Source organism: Chaetodon trifascialis, chromosome 6 (assembly GCF_039877785.1).
Source record: "Chaetodon trifascialis isolate fChaTrf1 chromosome 6, fChaTrf1.hap1, whole genome shotgun sequence".
NCBI lineage: Eukaryota > Metazoa > Chordata > Actinopteri > Chaetodontiformes > Chaetodontidae > Chaetodon > Chaetodon trifascialis.
Window position 1 is genome coordinate 16067316 of NC_092061.1, and position 19316 is coordinate 16086631.

The window sequence follows — 19316 nt, forward strand, 5'->3', positions numbered from 1 at the left end:
TGTTTAAATAATGACCGTGGATCCGTTTGTGATGACTGCTCACTGAGATAAGGGATGAGATTAAATAGATCCTGGAATTTAACCTGGTCTGGAGCAGGCTAGCTGCACAGAATAAATCTCCATGGTAACTTATCCCATAACATATCCCACTTTCCACTATCCTGCTTTTGTGCAACTGGATCATGGATAAATTGAGCCAGGATAACCACCATATCCCGGCTTAAAGCCGGGATATGGTGGTTATCCTGGCTCAATTTATCCTCAACCAAGCAGTGCTTGGTGTGGCCACAGCCACAGGTGAAGCCCATAAACATGACGTGCCATGTGTCTTTCTCCGGTCAGTTGTCATGGGAACAAGACGCTCTGACGGTGGTGCGCATTTAGACCATAATACATCCATGGTTTGGAGCAGAGGCAAACAAACGTGTGTGAATATATAAAACGGAGCTAAAGAATGAAACAATAAGTTGCAGTTCAAGTTAAGTTCATTGCAATTGACCTGCACCGGGCCTATCCGAACCTTGAAAAAATATAAAGGATCTATCTGACTGTTCCAATAAGCAGTGCACAGGCAGAGCTTTCAGGCACTTTCAGTCGCCTTAAACTAATTAAATCATACCTGCGCTCAACGATGAGTGAGTCTCGTCTCTCAAACCTGGCATTACTTTTCATTGAGAGAGACCTTACTGAGAGGGCTAACTTTAACGATGTTGTTGAGACATTTGCTACGATGAAGAAAAGAAAAACAAAGTTCTACGCGAAGTCAAATCGTGGCAGAAATGCAAAGTTCTCAACTCATTTATTTTGTATATTTTCAATAGCCCTTTTTGCTGTCATGCAGCTGCACTTTTATGTTAACCAATGTTTAACATAAAAGTTAAATGTTAAATGTTTCTTTGTGTTGACCTCGTCCTTGTCATCCTCTAAACTGTTCCAATTCCTCCGGTGTCACCTCCTTGTGTCGTATCTCCTTCTTCTTATAACCTCTTCTCTCTTTCTCTTCTGCTGCATCCCAGTCTTTAAAATGATCAAATTCACCAAATAGGTTAAAGGAAACTATAAAATCACTCATGTTGTCTACTGTCTTGCCGTTGTGATAAATAAACTGTGAAATAATGTATGTTAACGTATGTTCTGAGTTTCTGTTGCCACGGTTACCAACTAGCATTTGAGCCAGTGCAATAATTTAGAACAATCAGCCTATTTGATCGGAACTTTTTATGGGTGTCCTACAACACTTTTTAACAGACACCCTGCAGCCAATCAGAATCGAGTATTCACCCAGACCATGGTATAAGTGTTCTTATTCTGTACTTTCTTATAGCACTTACGTAACCGAATGAATGTCCTTGTACCGTTCAGAGTTGTAAGATAACATGACTGGTGAAAACCAGGTCTGATAACAAGAGGCAGGGGACACTTTTCTCTTCTCTCTTGTCTGTCAGTGAGGCCTGTTGCATTAGATACACGCCTAAATAACACTCACACAGGTTACTTCTCACATTCCAAGGACAAGATGTGGACAGTAGTTGGGCTGTCCACATCCTGGTTACTGGCCAATTACATTCGGTTGCGTAAGTCCAACTTCTGTACGGGGCTGTCTTAAGCCCAAGAAGATAAATGTGAAGTTTTATCAGAAATCTGTGCTCATTCTGACGGAGGTCCTGCGAGAACTCTGTGGTTCTGAACCCAGCACTGCTATACTTCACCTGTGACCTCAATAAATACTTCAGCTGTGATCTGAAGATTTCTCTGGTCTGTTCTTGGACTTCCAACAAAAGAATCGGGGCTAACAGGCACACCTGAAATCTTTTCCACACGTTTTGCAAGAACACGGCTTCTCGCCTGTGTGGATCCTCATATGAATCTTCAATGAATCTGCCTTACAGAATCTTTTCCTACAGGTGTTGCATGAATAAGGCTTCTCACCTGTGTGGATCCTCATATGAGTATTCAATAATGTTGCCTGCCTAAATCTTTTCCCACAGGTGTTGCATGAATAAGGCTTCTCACCTGTGTGGATCCTCATATGAACATTCAATGCTGTTGCCTGACTAAATCTTTTCCCGCAGGTGTTGCATGAATGAGGCTTCTGACCTGTGTGAATCCTCATATGACTATTCAATGCTGTTGCCTGACTAAATCTTTTCCCACAGGTGTTGCACGAATACGGCCTCTCCCCTGTGTGGATCCTCACATGAGTATTCAATGATGATTTCTGATTGAATCTTCTCCCGCAGGTGTTGCATGAATACGGCTTCTCACCTGTGTGGATCCTCAGGTGTCTCTGAAGTTGTGACTTAAACTTAAAAGCTTTTCCACAAGTGTCACATTTGTGAGACTTTTTAACTCTGTGAGGATTACAGTGAACTTCTGACAAGTTTGGGTTGTATATATTGTCACAGTGACTTTCGCTTTCCTTTGGCTTTAGGTCTGAATCTCTACATGATCCTGAGTCTCCATGCTCACCTCCTCTCTGATCTTGGCTCTCAGCTACATGAGAGCTGTTGGAGAGGAGCTGCTGGTCACTTTCCTCATGAGCAGGAGTCAACATGAAAGCTTCAGTCTCCTCCTTCAGTACAAGCTGCTCTTCCTCCTGACTGGTACAAAGTTCCTCCTCTTCCTCTTTAATCTGAGGAGGTTCTGACTCCTCTTGGTCCAGACTGGAGTTCCTCTCCTGGTCACAGAGAGCCTCCTCCTCCTTCTGACGGACATGTTGCTGTGGGAGCTCTTCAGGGACAGACAGTAAAACGCTACTGTGATGACAGAGATAAAATGCAGTTGTGCTAGCAAACTACCACCATTATATATTCAAACACCTGGGGTTGGACACATTCGGAATTTCTCTGTCTTGTAATAATAATACTAACCATAATAAAATTTCACACACCTATTCTGAGTAACTTTATTTCAGGTTTCCAGACGACATCCAGCAGTCTGCGCTGACGGTCGATCTCTTTTTCGTACTCGACGACAGTTTTTTCAACAACTCTTAATATTTCCTCGGCAGCAGCAGTCAGTCGCTCGTTGACAAACTCTCTCAAGTATTTAACTGCAGACATTGTTGCTTCATTAAAATGAGATACCTACGATACAATGTTGCTTTCCAGCTAACTCCGTGCAGATGCGTCTTTCTTCTTCTTCTTCTTCTTCTTCTTCTTCTTCTTCTTCTTCGTTGACGGGTAACGGCAGCTTACATCGCATTACTGCCCTCTTCTGATGGTAATTAGCTACAACAGTGTCCTTTTTTAAAACGGGTTCACTTGGTTTTTTTTTGTCTTTTTTTTTTTAGTGCTGTCAAAAATATCGCGTTATTAACGCGTTAATGCAAATCAATTTTAACGGCGTCATGTTTTTTTATCGCACGATGAACGTTCTTGGGGCTGCACGGTGGCGCAGCAGGTAGTGCGCGTGCCTCACAGCAAGAAGGTTGCCGGTTCGATCCCCGGGTCAGGCGGGGCCTTTCTGTGTGAAGTTTGCATGTTCTTCCCGTGCATGCGTGGGTTCTCTCCGGGTACTCCGGCTTCCTCCCACAGACCAAAAACATGCTCATTAGGTTAATTGATGACTCTAAAAATTGTCCGTAGGTGTGAGTGTGAGTGTGAATGGTTGTTTGTCTCTGTATGTGGCCCTGCAATCGGCTGGCGACCGGCTCAGGGTGTACCCCGCCTCTCGCCCATTGTAGCTGGGATTGGCTCCAGCCCCCCGCAACCCCGAAAGGGATAGGCGGTATAGATAATGGATGGATGGATGGATGAACGTTCTTTGTGACCTAGTGAAAATGTGCGATTAATTTGCGATTAATCGCGAGTGACATTTATGCGATTGATCGCGATTAAATATTTTAATTGATTGACAGCACTACTTTTTTTACAAACTTTATTGAAAACATCAGTGTGTACAGTACACAGAACGATACAGAGACATTAGCGACACATTACAGAAAAGACAGACTAAGATACAAAGAAAAGAAATAGAAGGTGTAAATAAATAAAGACAAAATAGTATGCGAGAGCATGTTTTATGTAAATAATTTGAGTGTGTTACAAATGTTAACAGTCTTTAAAGCTTTTTTGTTGTTCGATCCAAAACATGAGCGTCCAGGCTTAATCGGTTGCACAAAGACCAAGCCAGGATGAGCAGACACAGATTCAACAAGCCAGGTGAACCTATCCTGGATAAGTATGTGCTCGTGGATTCCTCGATCACAGATTTACCGATTCACCATGGCAACTAGAACAGCGCACTTTTCCCCGTCTGAGGCAGAAGGCCTCATGGAGGCTTATGAGGAGGTGAGGGACCAAATTAAAAAGAAAGGCAACACCGCCACAGTTATAAAACAACGAGAGAAAGCGTGGCAAATCATCTAAAATCATCATTTACCTACTGATAAATGATAATTAATAATAAATGATGATAATTAATGAAATTAATTAAAATTGAAATTAATGATGCTTATGTTTTGTGTTAATGTTTAAATAATGACCGTGGATCCGTTTGTGATGACTGCTGACTGAGATAAGGGATGAGATTAAATAGATCCTGGAACTTAGCCTGGTCTGGAGCAGGCTAGCTGCACAGAATAAATCTCCATGGTAACGTATCCCATAACATATCCCACTTTCCGCTATCCTGCTTTTGTGCAACTGGATCATGGATAAGTTGAGCCAGGATAACCACCATATCCCGGCTTAATCCCTTATCCTAGTTTTGTGCAACAGGCCCCTGAATGAGCTCCAAATCTCCCAACACTGTTTCCAGTGGCCACAAATGGATTACAGGACATATCACAGGTGGACATATCTCCTTTTCACAGACTCCTGAGTCTCTTCTTGCTGTATCTCCTGCTGTTTCCCCACTTTTCCAGCCGGCCTGTAGCACTTGTTTGGTTGGGTGTCGATCTGCATGACTTCCTAAATGTGAGTAAACTCAGAGGCACTCCTCCTGTCTCAGATTGAAGGATAACTTTTTTTGCCCTTAGCCAAAATACTTGCTTGTGAATTGTTTCTCAAACATAATACAGTAGAAGTATATGGACATACAAATATGGATATGAAAGCAATTGAAGAAAAACTACCTCAAAATGTGATTTTTTTAAATGAAACTGTTCAAGACTTTATATCTGTGAAATTTATATGCTACCTTGCCCATCTGAGGGCAATCAGTGTTGTAAATATAAGTACAGCACTCAAGTAAATGGAGTTACATTCCACTACTGCACACATGCACATTCAGTATGAGGCAGGCCCAAGAATCAAACGACCAAATGGGATTTAATCACACTTTTACTGAACATATCCTTTATACAATCATGTGTTCACAAAGTGGCGAACCTCTCTCCATCCTCGCTTGTGACCGACTGAGTCTTTCCAGGAAGGCCCTTTCATACCCAACCATACCTGTTACCAATCAACCTGTTTACCTGTGGAATGATCCAAACAGGTGTCTTTGGAGCATTCCACAACTTTCAGTCTTTAGTTGCTCCTGTCCCAACTTGTTTGAAACATGTTTGTACCCTCCACCGGTAATGTAATGATGAAAGCACAACTGTTCTTTAAGTCTACTGCTTTATTCCCAAAAGTGAGAACTGTAATTTGACATGAAACAGACAAATAAACAATAAATCAAATATACAAATTGCACATAAATGTCCCCTTTACTTCACATATGAAATATCCTTTTAACCTTAGTTTAAAAGTAAAACGTTTGTTGTCTTGTAAACCTTGTGTTATTCATACAGTACTTTATGAATTACTTTATTATTAGCAGTGGCTCACTTCATAAAATAATCAAAAACAGAAACAACACAAACCTCATTGGCTGCATTACAACACATGGAGGGTAAGGCTTCTTCTGAAGGACCTTTAGACACTTGACAATAATTGCTACACACTTCTAGACACTTAACAAACGAACTTTTTTCCACGTATTTTCGCACAATGTCCTTTCATTAATACGATTAATACGGTCCCCCCGGAAACACTTGCAGACAGTCCTTGGGGGTAGGAACGAATGGGGGTAGTTCAACTAATGTGTCACTGAAAAAATGACCTGCAAATGTGAGGCACTTACAATGTTGCTGCCATTAAATTAAGACAAAGCAGATATTTACAGAAATCAATGAAGCAGATAAGGTAAAACGTTAAATATATTGTCTTTGTCTCAGGCCTGTTTTCCTGAGCAACTGAAACCTGTCCTGTCCTCCTGTCCACTCCCACCACCCTCTGTCCTGTTCCTGTGAACCTGAATCTCAGAGTCCTTTCTCTCTCAGATATATTTCCTGCAACAAACAGCACATGTTCTACAGCTTCTGGTCCCCGACGTTGTTCACAAAGACGAGTTGGATGCTTTCATATAATGTGAAGTGTGTCATTCAGTGTCCACTTTTTAATCTGGTCATTATTACATCCTCTTTTCTATGTCCTCCTGTAGTCCTCACAGTACCCACTCTATTTTAAACTGAATGTAAATGTCTTCTGCATGTCTCCTGATCCTAGTGCTGTTTCTGCTCTTCGCTGATTTTCTTCCATACAGTGTGTCACAGCTATAGCTGTGCTCCAGTATTGTTCCTTCCTATGTCCCTCCCCTGCTGTGTCCACTGTTGCTCTCTCTGCACTTGTGTGTGTGCATCCTTCCTGTCTTGCCTCTCAGTCTCCCTGCTTCTGGATCCTGGTTCACCTTCTGATCCCTTCATAAAAACCTGCACATACTCTGTGCATTTTTGTTTTTTGCTTTAACTTGAAGCTGTTCCAAATCTCGCAACAGTAGACAGGCCATATCACAGTTGGACAAATCTCCTTTCCATAGACTCTCAAGTCTCTTGCTGCTAACCCTCCTGTCAGCCAAAACATGATTTTGATGTTCTATATCTTTCCCAGCCAGCCTGTAGCACTTTTTTTGGGTGGGTGTCTATCTCCATGACTTCTCATTTTTGTTGAGAGAGTTGACTTGGAGCCGTTTCCTGCCCAGTGACATTTCTCCTGTCTGAACATGAGGGGCAGGAATCACATCTAATCCTCCAAGCAAGCTTTGATGAATAAAGAGAAAAGTTGTCCTTGCATGAATATATATAAGTTTATTGTAACACAAATCAGATATTAAAGATCTGAGCACCACCTGTAAACATTGACACAGTAAAATACCGAAAACTCAAAATAACACACACACACACACACACACACACACACACACACACACACACACACACACACACACACACACCACCAGGTAGGAGGCAAAGCAATGTGGTTAACTCTCAGAGACACCAGACACCCATGTTAACAACCATATCAATACACACATGAATCATTCCTTCCAAAAATCCACATTGTCCAGCACAACAGTGTATAAATACCCCATGCACCTCATGCACAACAGCTCCTCTCAGCGTTACTGAGGCCATCATGTGTACACAGCACTTTTTGTAGCGTTGAGTCGAAGTGGACCTTTTTTTTTTCTTTTTACATAGTTCACATAATGATAGGCAGACAACATATTTAACAGCAAACAATACGTTTTTGTATGCATGTGATTAGTACACTGTAGCTGTCAAATGAATGCAGAGGCCTAAAAACGTACAACTCCGACTGTGAAATGTTGTGAAATAGAAGTGACATACAATGCACGGTGGCGCAAAAGGTAGTGCGCGTGCCTCACAGCAACAAGGTTGGCGGTTCGATTCCCAGGTCAGGGAATTTCTGTGTGAAGTTTACATGTTCTTCCTGTGCATGTGTGGGCTCTCTCCGGGCACTCCGGCTTCCTCCCACAGACCAAAAACATGCTCATTAGGTTCATTGGTGACTGCAAAATTGCCCCTAGGTGTGAGTGTGAATGGTTGTGTAAATAGAAAAGAAAAATGGATGGATACAAAGGACGAATGCCTCAAAGGTTTTTTTTTCACTGGAAGTGTACAAGATTTATGTGAAATTTACACGTGATCATGACCATCTGATAATCAGTGTTAAAAGTGAGTCTGCTAACCGAAGAAACCACTGCAACCACTTTTTTTTGGGATTGGAGTATTTTTTTCCATGAGCGCTACAATGATGTGGCACCTAACTCCAGTGATTTCTTGTGTGTTTTGACCATGAACCACAAAAACTCAATCTTCTGCCAAGTTTTTCAAATACAGGGCTACTTGCCTGCATGCGATCTTAGATGTGCTATGGCTTCTCACCACTGTGTGCTCTTCTCATGTGGACCAATAAGCCGCTACTACAACTGAAATCGCTTCCACATGTTTTACAGAGGTATGGCTTCTCGCCTGTGTGGGTTCTCATGTGGACTTTCAAGACACTGTTGAGTCTGAAATCTTTCCCACAGGTTTTGCATGAATAAGGCTTCTCACCTGTGTGGATTCTTACATGTGCGTTCAATTCTGATGTCCGACAGAATCTTTTCCCACATGTGTTGCAAATAAACGGCTTCTCCCCTGTGTGGATTGTCATATGCCGTTTCAATGGTGGCATGGCACAGAATCTTTTCCCGCAGGTCTTGCAAAGGTATGGTTTCTCGCCTGTGTGCATTCTCGTGTGTACTTTTAGGGCACTGCTACGAGTGAAATCTTTCCCACATGTTTTGCATGAATATGGCTTCTCGCCTGTGTGGATTCTTATATGAGTTTTCAGTACTGACATGTAACCGAATGTTTGCCCACAGAACTTGCAAAGGTATGGTTTCTCACCTGTGTGGACACTCAGGTGTCTCTGTAATTTTGACTTAAATTTGAAAGCTTTCCCACAGGTGTCACATTTTAAAGACGTTTTATCTGTGTGAGTACTACTGTCAATCTTTGACAGGGTCGAGTTGCATTCATTGTGACTGTGACTTCTGCTGATGTGATGTCTTTTCTTTGGTTTTGGTTCAGCGTTTCTATGCTCGCCTCCTCTCTGATCTTGGCTCTCAGCTACATGAGAGCTGTTAGAGAGGAGCTGCTGGTCACTTTCCTCATGAGCAGGAGTCAACATGAAAGCTTCAGTCTCCTCCTTCAGTACAAGCTGCTCTCCCTCCTGACTGGTGCAGCGTTCCTCCTCTTCCTCTTTAATCTGAGGATGTTCTGACTCCTCTTCGTCCAGACTGGAGTTCCTCTCCTGGTCACAGAGAGCCTCCTCCTCCTCCTCATCCTCCTCCTCGTCCTCCTTCTGACTGACATGCTGCTGTGGGAGCTCTTCAGGGACAGAGACAAAATATACTATTGTGAGGATAAAGAAAACCATAGGCTTGCGAGCAAATTAGTACCAGCATATATGTAAACACATCGGGATTACATTCAAATCCAGTTGATCTATTTGGTGGGATGACTGTCGTCACGTTTTACACACCTATCCTGTGTAACTTAATTTCAGGTTTCCAGACGATGTCCAACAGTCTCCGCTGACGGTCGATCTCTTCTTCGTACTCAACGATAGTTATTTCAAAAACTCTGAATATTTCCTCGGCGGCAGCAGTCAGTCGCTCGCTGACAAACTCTCTCAAATACTCAACCGAAGACATTGTTTTTTAATTACAAATGAAATACCCAGCAGCGCTACAACGACAATATGGTATCCCAGCATACTCAGTGCCTCCATAAAGCTAACGCTAACAGCGCTGTCACTACCCGAGCCGAACCTCCAATCAGCTGCACTGTTTACTTCCGCTGGGTGTCACACTGTTAAGATCCGTCAGCGGAAATGAATTCTTTTTTCATTCCGATGTCGTTTTGGGCTGTACATCTGTACCGCGTCATTTCACAAGGAAATAAGACTATTTTCTACATTTAATTTCAGTCTTCTCGAGCAATATGGCTGACAGTAATTTTCAATACAAACATATGGTGTAAGAACATAACACATTTAAAGTTTTTATGTGTTCATTTATGTCAATTTGTACATTTATTTAGAAAGTAACATGTAATGAACTGCATAATATATCTGCCTGTAAAATGTCCTAAAAGTAGTAGTAAAAATACACAATAGATGTAAAAATGAAAGTACTCAAAGAACAAACACCTCAAAATCTGCTTGCTTTTCATTTCAAGTCTTCAACATCTCATATCTGTGTGTAACTTACATCCAGTCATGGTCATCTGAGGACAATCAATGTTGTACACAAGTATATTATTGAGTAAATGTAGTTACATTCAACCACTGCTTAAGTACTTGTTCAATATGAGGCAGCTGAAAGGATCAAACTACCAAATATTATCAAATCATACTTTCATTGAACCTCCAGCTGCCTGAAACACCACTTGCATCATATTATGATTTAAAATGCCGAAAAGAAGCATTTCTCACTTTGACTACTTCTACATTTTATGTCAGACCCATCTGCTGCCTCGATGAACAGATTCTTGCTTGTGCAGTACCTGTAGACTCCAGTGTGAATCTGGCATTCTTACATTATCACTTCATCAGCTTTATTGTCAGAATACATCAAAAACAGCATATTGTGACCCATTTTCTATTAGGTACTAATTATGGTATGCATTGCTAGCGCTTGGGTTGTTCCTGCTTGCAGATAACATAATCCACCAAATCCAGGTTTGGAACATGAGTCTGAATAACTGGAATTTAAGAAATTATTTTCACTGACAACAAAACTCGCTGACAACACCATGCAGCACACCATCAACAATTTGTGTTTGTGTGTGACTTTTAAAGCCAAAAACAACAAAAGTTTATCAAGCTGAATCACTCATAAAATACAGAAACGTATGAAATCAAATGACATGCAGCAGAGGGAAAAGGATGATAGTTGGCAGGATGACAACATGAGTGACCCGCTGTCAGAGGGTTTCTCAGCTTCAACATCAGAGAGCTCACATCTGCTTGTATATGCTTTCCAAGAAATACTGTTGCTAACATATGTATGAGTTATCCAGTGATATGAAGGGGAAAAAAGCAGTTAATAACTTGATGACATTATTGACAATATACAATATTCTACTTCATTGCAATGATATGGGTTCTCACTTGAGTGTGTTCAATCGAAAGATTATTTGTCTGTGTGCACTTTTATGTGCCTGGAAAATTCAAATATACCAGAGAATCTTTTCCCACATTTGTTGCAGTTGTATGGCTTCTCACCAGTGTGGGCTCTTCTTGTGTGGACCGTCAAGTCACCGCTGTACCTGAAAGCTCTCCCACATATTGTGCAAGAATACGGCTTCTCGCCAGTGTGGATTCTAATGTGAGCTTTCAACACTGACGTCTGATTGAATCTTTTCCCACAAGTGATACAAGAATACGGCCTCTCACCTGTGTGGACTCTTCTATGAGCCTTCAATCCTGATGTCTGATTGAATTTTTTCCCACAGGTGCCGCAGGAATACGGCTTCTCACCCGTGTGGATTCTCATGTGAATATTCAATTTTGACTTACACTTACAATCTTTTCCACAAGTGTCACATTTGAAAGACTTTCTACCTGTGTGAGTACTACGGTGAATCTTTGACAAGTTAGGGTTGTATACATTGTAACTGTGACTTTCACTTTCGTGATGTCTTTCCTTTGGTTTTGTCTCTGTATTTCTACATGATCCTGAGTCTCCATGCTCGCTTTCATTCTGATCTTGGCTCTCAGCTACATGACAGTTATTAAAGAGGTACTGGTGATCACTTTCCTCATAAGCAGGAGTCAACATGAAGGCTTCAGTCTCCTCCTTCAGTACAAGCTGCTCTCCCTCCTGACTGGTGCAGAGTTCCTCCTCTTCCTCTTTAATCTGAGGAGGTTCTGACTCCTCTTGATTCAGACTGGAGTTCCTCTCCTGGTTACAGAGAACCTCCTCCTCCTTACGGACATGTTGTGGGAGCTCTGGAGGGGCAGACGACAGAAGAAATAGGATTCGACTGTGATGGTAAAGGAAAACGAATTAACCCAGTATTACTGGGGTTATTTGTGAATCTAATGGGTCTTTTTTATGGTGTTATTGTCATGTTTTACCCACCTATCCTGTGTAACTTAATTTCAGGTTTCCAGACGACGTCCAGCAGTCTGCGCTGACGATCGATTTCTTCTTCGTACTCGACGATAGTTATTTCAAAAACTCTGAATATTTCCTCGGCAGCAGCAGTCAGTCGCTCGTTGACAAACTCTCTCAAGTAATGAACTGAAGACATTGTTGCTTAATTACAAATTAAATAACTCCCTGCGCTACAACTACAGTGTGGTCTCCCAGCTTCTTCAATACATCCGCAGAGCTAACGATAATAGCTTCTTCTGTTTACTTCCGCTGGGTGTCACACTATTAACTTCCGACAGTGAAAGTGAGTTCGCTTTTCTTTCTGCTGTCTTTGAGGGTTGTACGTATGTCTCGCTTATTAATACGTTGCATGTAAAATCTTGATTAGAAATCTATTGATATCAAGTACATATGGTGGCATAAAACTTATACTTGCCTGTGACATTTAGTAAAAAGTAGAATGTGCAACATAAAATGAAGGTAGTCGAAAAAATACATCAAAATGATTTTTTTTTAATTTTTTTTTCAAGTATTCAACTTTGCATTTTATGTCAGTCAGACCGATCTTCAGCCTCGATGAAGAACAGAATCTCCCTGCTTCCGGGGGGAAGATTTTGTGACGTACTGCTTCCTGTAGCACGAAAACCTTGCTAGCGCTGTCTTAAGCTAGCTTGTGTTTCACCCGATTAGTTGCATCAGGAAAGAAGAAGGAGGAAAAACAGTGGAAACAAAATGTTTGTTTTTAGCTCATGTCTTGCGTCAGCTGAGCTTTAGTAGAGTTTCTGGTTCCTACACGCTGTCTAAATGGGTGCATATTACTGTGCCATATGTCGGCAAACAACATTCACTGGGAAGGGACATATCTTTGGGAAAAATCACCAGAGCAGACTTAGAGTGGTTCTTCTCAAATTCTTAGAAAAGGTAAGTTAATTTTAATTTATTCTCACTGATGTTTCACACTTTGAGTGTTTTGCGCTCACATTTTCTTCCTCTTAGCTGAACCTATTTGCGCACTTATTAGCACCGATGCTAACTTTAGCTACAAAACATCGTCGCAGTTTTGTGTTCCGTTTAATAACCTGTGCTACATGACATTATTAAATATTGTAAGACCACTTAAATATGTACTTATTTTGGGATTGATTTAGTCAATGTAAAGGCCACTAGGAGATGCGTCAAGGATAGTAAATGTTTTACAAGTCTGATAAAAAGTGGGATACTATAAATGACAGTAGTTGATCGATTTGTTGAGATAAGATCAGATAAGATAGATAGCATCCCTTATGCTACAACTGTTTGTACATCACGCACACATGGATTTATTATTGGCTCTGATACCTCTATATTTTTGTTGTGTCTTGGACACCTACCACGGCTACCTTTTATTCATTCATTCATTCATTGATTTTAACAGCAGTAAAACTCTAATAAGTCACTATGTTCCCTCAATAACGATTCAAGGATGGAGGGATCAGAATATTTCTTTTGCACAAATATTTTCATAGTTTATTTAAACTGTCTAAAGCGTAGTAATCCACATTATATATATGTTTTTGACAATTCTTAATTTCTTGAGTTCCGTGTTTTACGTTTATGTACATTTATCGTTCACCATCTTTGCTTTTCATTGTTCTCTTGTATTGCTTTCCTCTCTGCATCAGTTTTACTGAGACTAACTTTTTTGTTTGCCATGTTTGTTTCATCCGCTGTCTCCTAGGTGAAGGAAGCTCGCCGAACACTCAAAAAGCCCCAAGTAGAAAAATTTGACTGCACCCAGCACAAGCAGACGTTCTGGTGCTACTGCTGTAGCCTTGAAGTTGAGAGAAATGTTACAGACGGCAACATGACTGTGCTGTACGGAGGCTTGTTGGAACACATGGCCGCGTAAGTTTTATTTAATTAACTTTTATTTAGCTTATTTTGGCTGATTCCCTGCTTCATGTTTACCCAGTACAGGCACACATTTGACACAGAGCGCCTGTTTGTGCTAGTGGTGGCACATGTCACAAAAGTATGTCATCAAAGATCTTTTTATTAACATTCGCATGAACATGAAACATGTTTTGCTTCATTAGGCTGATGAAACAGTACAATATGGCAAGGTCTTAAATGAGTAAGATCAACAGGAGATTTACTAATTTATGTTGGCTGCTACATTTGTAAAATAGGTTTTACTTAAGACTGTCAATGTTTTAATGATTAAAAAATCATAAAGCGATCGTTATCATGAAATACTATTAGAAGCACCCTAAATCCACCCGTTGCGATGAAAAAGCACTTGAATACAGTAAGTAGTCTTGGGGATATCATCTGTGTTGTCTGTTCTTGTTTTTGTGATCATGACGATCATATTTTATACCTCAATTTAGATGCATTGTTCTCTAACAACTACAAAGTTGTCAAATGTGTGTGGGCTTGACAAAATTCTCATCCTCATGCTTTGTCCATGTGGGTTCTTGCAATAAACTGTTTTGTATCCGCTTTCAGCCCAGAACACAAGAAGAATACTCACAAATTCTGGTGGGACAATAAGGCCGACCCCAAGTTTAGAGACAAGGTCATCGTCACAGAGGAGGAAACTGAAAGGTAGGCCTGGTGAGCCAAAAGCTTCTGCAAATGAAGTTTGGGAAATAAAAGATTCTTTGCAAATATCATTGTTTGTTTTTGATTAGGTTTAAAACCGAGGTGGCAAACGCGTTGGAATCATTTGTGGAGAAGGAGGATGAATTCATAAAACAGGTAATGCAACAAACAAACTTGGTGACAACAGGCAGGACTTGCACTCCAGCACAGCTGTACTCACAAGACAAACACAAGCTAGCATGTTGATGTTACTGTCTCGGCCATGTTCGTCATATTTAGTTTAGTTTTCAAGCATAAAATGCACTAAACACAAAGTACGGCTGTGAGGTTGATGTAATTAGTTGTGGCTGGTCTGTATCAAATTTCATGGCAGTCCATCCAATAGATATTGAAATATTTCACTCAGAACCAACGTGATGGACAGACTGACATTGCTGATGAAAATCTTTTTCTTTTCCTGCCTGCAGCAAGCTGATAACATCCGGGCCCACGAGAGGCATCGTCAAGAGGTCCTTCAGTCTCTTTTAGAGGTTTGTTTGCCAAGGATGCTGTGGCAGTATCCATCACTGTGGCCTTGGCTGTTGTTATTCATGATTTTGAGTTGCCTGTAAGATGGGAAATACCACTTTTGTCCAGGTAAATGGTTGTGAATGCCAAAGTAGGTAACCAATCCTGTTTAGTTCTAAAAACTTTGGTTGCGAGAGTGGTTCAAGGACCAAGCCATTTTTTTTCATCATATTACCATAAAAACCAAAAAATAAACAGAAACAAAAATGTGTTTTCGTAAAAAGCATTTTTGTTGTAAACTGAGAACTGGATCGAAGCTGGAAGGGAAAAACGAGACCTGAATAGAGAGAGGTTCATGTCAGCATTTGGGGCAAGTGCGTGATGATAAAAGCTGAGATGAAGCGTGATTAGTGCTCAGACTTCCTCTATGAACCACTGTTGGCTTTTCCTGAATCAATATCAGCATGAGGCAGAGCCGGAGTTGTTCAACGGACCCAACGGCACAGACACGTCTGCGGAGGATGCTGTCAGGTAACGCCGTGTCTACCTGCAACATTTTATCCTTTTTGCAGTTTTATCATCAATAGAACTTGAAATGAGAGTGTTGGTTTGGTGCTCATCTTGTTGCCTTGGGAAGCAGCTCCCAATTTACAGCTCAGGGATTGGACCAGCGGGCGGGGAGCGGTTTTGTTGACTCAATGGTCGAAGTACCGTGGGCTGCAGCAGGACAAGGCCTGACTTTCATTGGCTACCAGGTAGATGCACAACTCTCATGAAGAAAGTGTTCAAGTTTGGTAATTAATTGTTTTGGTTTGTTCTCCTTACTTGATCACTTGTTTTCTCTGTTACAGGATTCATCAAACAGTGGAAATGTTCATACAGGTACAGTGAATATATATGGTCTCATCTGGATTAGATAGGTTTGTTGGATGTATATATTCTGTTGATAGAAATATTTCTCAGCCACTTCTCCCTCTGAGGATTGTTATTCTTCTCAAAACATCTCTTGCATGTGATTGATGAAGAGTAAGCATGTCGTATTATGTGTGTGTTGTAGGTGCTGTCCCTCCTTGGCTCCAGGATGATCCTCTGGAGGGGACCTCCGGAGCTGCAGCACATCTGGAGATTGGCCCTTCGCTCCAAGACTTCCTCAAACAGAGTAAGAATCGTACTCAGACGTTTCGTAAGTTGTGTGTGCTGGAAATTTGTTGTCAGCTGAGCAGTTTATTTGTTCAGAGAAATGTTGCAGCCTCGATGGTAATCTCCATGAGCAGTTCATGTGCATCTTGTACTCTTTTGGTTTTATGCCTTCTTACAATCACAGCAACACATTCTGAATACAGTTTAGATACTTCTGCTGTATCTTTTAAAAACATTTGCACTTACACGTATGGAAAAAAAGCAAAATTGCACACATCAAATTATAAAATTCTGAAAAATGGCCTCATTTCTCTTTCACCAGAGGAGCAAGAAAAGCTGAGGAAGCTTCCACCGAACAGAGTCGGGGCCAACTTTGATCACAGCTCACATACGGACGCCAACTGGCTTCCCTCCTTTGGTAGAGTGTGGAACAGTGGCCGACGCTGGCAGTCCAGGTGAGGTCACGACACCCTTCAGTACGCCTGACACTAACATAGAATTATTACATGTGTTGTTACCGCTACCAGCCACTTTGGTCGATGATCAGCAGCGTGCATGGAGAACCTATTGCAGCAACATACAGTATGGGGTATGATTGTTAAGGCAGATGTTCTTTTATGATGCGTTTTGTTTTTTTATGCTCCTTTTTCAGTCTCATTCTAGCTGAAAATGCCACAAGTAACACTGCTTTAACTCTGGAAAGTGTTTGGACGCATATGCATTTTTTTAGTATCCCAATAGTATTAAATACCAAAACAGTTTTTATTGAATAGATTTTGTTGTATTTCATGAGTATATGAGCCAGAGTTGGCCCAAAAGGCTGATATTCAACTGTTGTCCCTGGTTAAACATTAAAAGGATGTATAATGTTTAAGGTTCAGCTCAGCAGATTAACTTCACTTGTCTCTGCATTCAAATGTGACCTTTATTTCAACAGGCACCAGTTCAGACAAGAGGAGGGGCAGAAGAACAGACAGAAGAGGAGGAGGGAACATGGAACGGAGGGATCGAAGAAAGCAAAGACGACCGAACAGCTGACACATTCTGACGTCTCTTAAAACGGAGTCTGGTGTCTGATAGTTCTTAATGGAAGATGTATATAGTTTGCAAGATGTGAATGAGTTTTTGTATTGTGTTTCTGAGGAGTTGCACTTGGTTGAAATGGTCAGGCTGACTGGACACCCTACTGTTAGCCAAATGGTAGTGTGTGTGCACATTTGGAAATTTATGTAACCTTCTTTCGAACATTAATGGGAGTTTGCAGTAAAGATTTGAACTTAGTGTATTGATCAGTGCTTATATATTATAGATATATTCCTGTTTTTAAAATTTCTTTGGGTAATTGCATTGTTTTATAAAAACTGCATGAACCAACTTCACAACACCTTTTCCAAAATAACAAAAGGTGCACACTAAAACATTTAAACCAGATTGGTGCAGCTGAACTGGAAATCAGCGATTTCAAAAGCACCACAGATAAAAGGCCTCATTGAAATGCTTTTCCTGCAGCAAGTCCAGGACTGATGAGCAAATTACTGGTTAGTCTGCAGCACTGAGGAGAAACCAGCAGGGGGCGCAAGCCACACAACTAACAATAGATAGATAGAACATGGTAGAAACCAAACTTTTATTTTTTTAAGGATGTGTGTCCATATTTGTCCTGATGTGGCAAAAATGTCATGAAGTGATTGAGGGGTTTTTTGTGGATGAGTGTTTTTTTTCTCCTTCAAATTCTGACAGAGTTGTTCTCAGAGCAACTCTAAACATTACTCCACGCAAGAAGAGCAGCAGTTCATAGTTTCTATAACCTCTGACAAGAAATGTCTGTTTTACAGTGAATCTGTACACCAAATGAGTTCTCATTTCCCGTTTCAGAACATGTTACTGTAAGTGGTGAGTTGCTGAAAAAAGCCTAAAGGCTGCATATGCAAATGTTTATCACTTTCAGACTCGATGTGACTATTAGAGTGTAAATGTTCAGGAAAAGTGCATCATATGTCTTTTGTGTCAGTGGGATCAGCATTTTTATATTCAGTGCTCTGTGAAAGAGGAAAGGTCAGCCTCTTTTCTAATCATCTGTTATAGAAAGAAGGAAGTGAACTTGTGGAAGTGTCTTTGTGTAAAGCATCAGGGGGATTTTTGATCTCCAGAAGCTAATTTAAAGATGGTGAGGCAAAAAATTAGAAATGTTCTGCTAACAGGACATTGCAAAAAAAAAAACACTGCAAAGACACTGCACCAAGAATATATAGAAAGTGTCCTCTGTTGCATTCTTGAGCCTAAATTGTCGACAAAACGCTAGATCCATGATGAACACCCAATTTGCACTTTAAAAGGCGTTTGTGCACCCATGACACAGTTTTGTCTGCATTCATGCCTAACTACTACTGCTCTGAAATTCATCCATGAGGAGGAATTTTTGGCTAATACAGAAATAGGTGGCGCTTGTCACTTGACAAATGGTTTTGTAATAGGTGTAATGATTTGCGAAGTATATTGCGGCATGGTAGATGCAGACGAAAATTACAGGGAGGTGATATGTATAGTGGCCATAATTGTGTGAAATATACTGCGGTTGCTTTGCCAGAGGGGAACATCAGCACAGAGATGGATGAATGCCCAAGAGCAGGATATGCTCCTATATTTCACTCCGTGAGCTTTCAGTGGACTGTTCTTTTATCTGCACAGGCCGCCTCTCACGGCAAAGCATAATCAGGCCCCAGTGTGCTCTGGATAGATGGGCGTGGAGTTCAGTGCAGCTGCAAGGCAATATGGGGATACAACGTGTAGCTGATCTATTCTTAGCTCTGTGACAACATGGCTATGGATGATTCAGTACAAGCGGAAGAAAAGAAGGGGGTTACCATGTGTTCATTTGACTGAATTGAACCGTTGCCGTAAAACCGTAAACATTTTACCACATGCGGTCAGTGCTCTATAACTGTATAAAGTTTTGGCTTTTCATATCACATCGTGGTTTGTTGTATTTTTTTTTAAATTTGCTACTACTTATTGACAGCCGACGCTCCAGCGCAACAGCCGTCCTTGGCTCCAAGAAATGGGAGGGGAGAAAAAGCACGTGTACTGGGCGTTTCTTAAGTTAATCCATAGACCAATCACGGAGTGGGATTTCTGAATAAATATGC

The 19316-nt window shown here is 41.1% G+C and overlaps 4 protein-coding genes across 4 annotated transcripts in view; 1 reads left to right on the top strand and 3 right to left on the bottom strand.

Annotated features, from left to right (window-relative positions):
* Positions 1-9624, bottom strand: part of LOC139332030 (uncharacterized) — a 20046-nt gene extending 10422 nt beyond the window's left edge. Inside the window, exons 1-2 of the mRNA XM_070963707.1 lie at positions 9321-9624; positions 8684-9166 (exon numbers count right to left, since the gene is read on the bottom strand). Coding sequence (XP_070819808.1) covers positions 8684-9166; positions 9321-9492 — 655 coding nt within the window. The 5' untranslated portion in view covers positions 9493-9624. The remainder of the gene's footprint in view (positions 1-8683; positions 9167-9320) is intronic.
* Positions 1771-3062, bottom strand: LOC139332035 (zinc finger protein 664-like). Its single transcript, XM_070963716.1, has 2 exons — positions 2891-3062; positions 1771-2730 (listed from the first exon to the last, which is right to left on the bottom strand). The coding sequence occupies exons 1-2, from the start codon at positions 3060-3062 to the stop codon at positions 1790-1792; spliced, it is 1113 nt and encodes a 370-aa protein (XP_070819817.1). The 3' UTR covers positions 1771-1789.
* Positions 9625-9995: 371 nt separating the features above from the next.
* Positions 9996-12186, bottom strand: LOC139332036 (zinc finger protein 664-like). The gene is made up of 2 exons (XM_070963717.1): positions 11926-12186; positions 9996-11792 (listed from the first exon to the last, which is right to left on the bottom strand). Exons 1-2 carry the CDS (start codon positions 12095-12097, stop codon positions 10975-10977), a joined length of 990 nt encoding a protein of 329 aa, XP_070819818.1. The 5' UTR covers positions 12098-12186; the 3' UTR covers positions 9996-10974.
* A 370-nt stretch (positions 12187-12556) lies between these two features.
* On the top strand, positions 12557-19139 carry cenatac (centrosomal AT-AC splicing factor). Its single transcript, XM_070964135.1, has 11 exons — positions 12557-12861; positions 13658-13824; positions 14428-14526; positions 14613-14679; positions 14991-15053; positions 15494-15561; positions 15671-15785; positions 15882-15912; positions 16088-16189; positions 16493-16625; positions 17108-19139. The coding sequence occupies exons 1-11, from the start codon at positions 12745-12747 to the stop codon at positions 17226-17228; spliced, it is 1083 nt and encodes a 360-aa protein (XP_070820236.1). The 5' UTR covers positions 12557-12744; the 3' UTR covers positions 17229-19139.
* The last annotated feature ends 177 nt before the right edge of the window (positions 19140-19316 follow it).

Coding starts and splice junctions, on each gene's coding strand:
- LOC139332035 (XM_070963716.1), bottom strand. CDS start 3,062: ATGTCTGCAGTTAAATACTTGAGAGAGTTTGTCAACGAGCGACTGACT. Junction 2,731..2,890: donor AATAAAGTTACTCAGAATAG/GTGTGTGAAATT, acceptor CTGTCCCTGAAG/AGCTCCCACAGCAACATGTC.
- LOC139332036 (XM_070963717.1), bottom strand. CDS start 12,097: ATGTCTTCAGTTCATTACTTGAGAGAGTTTGTCAACGAGCGACTGACT. Junction 11,793..11,925: donor AATTAAGTTACACAGGATAG/GTGGGTAAAACA, acceptor CTGCCCCTCCAG/AGCTCCCACAACATGTCCGT.
- cenatac (XM_070964135.1), top strand. CDS start 12,745: ATGGGTGCATATTACTGTGCCATATGTCGGCAAACAACATTCACTGGG. Junction 14,527..14,612: donor ACAGAGGAGGAAACTGAAAG/GTAGGCCTGGTG, acceptor GTTTTTGATTAG/GTTTAAAACCGAGGTGGCAA. Junction 16,190..16,492: donor CCAAGACTTCCTCAAACAGA/GTAAGAATCGTA, acceptor CTCTTTCACCAG/AGGAGCAAGAAAAGCTGAGG.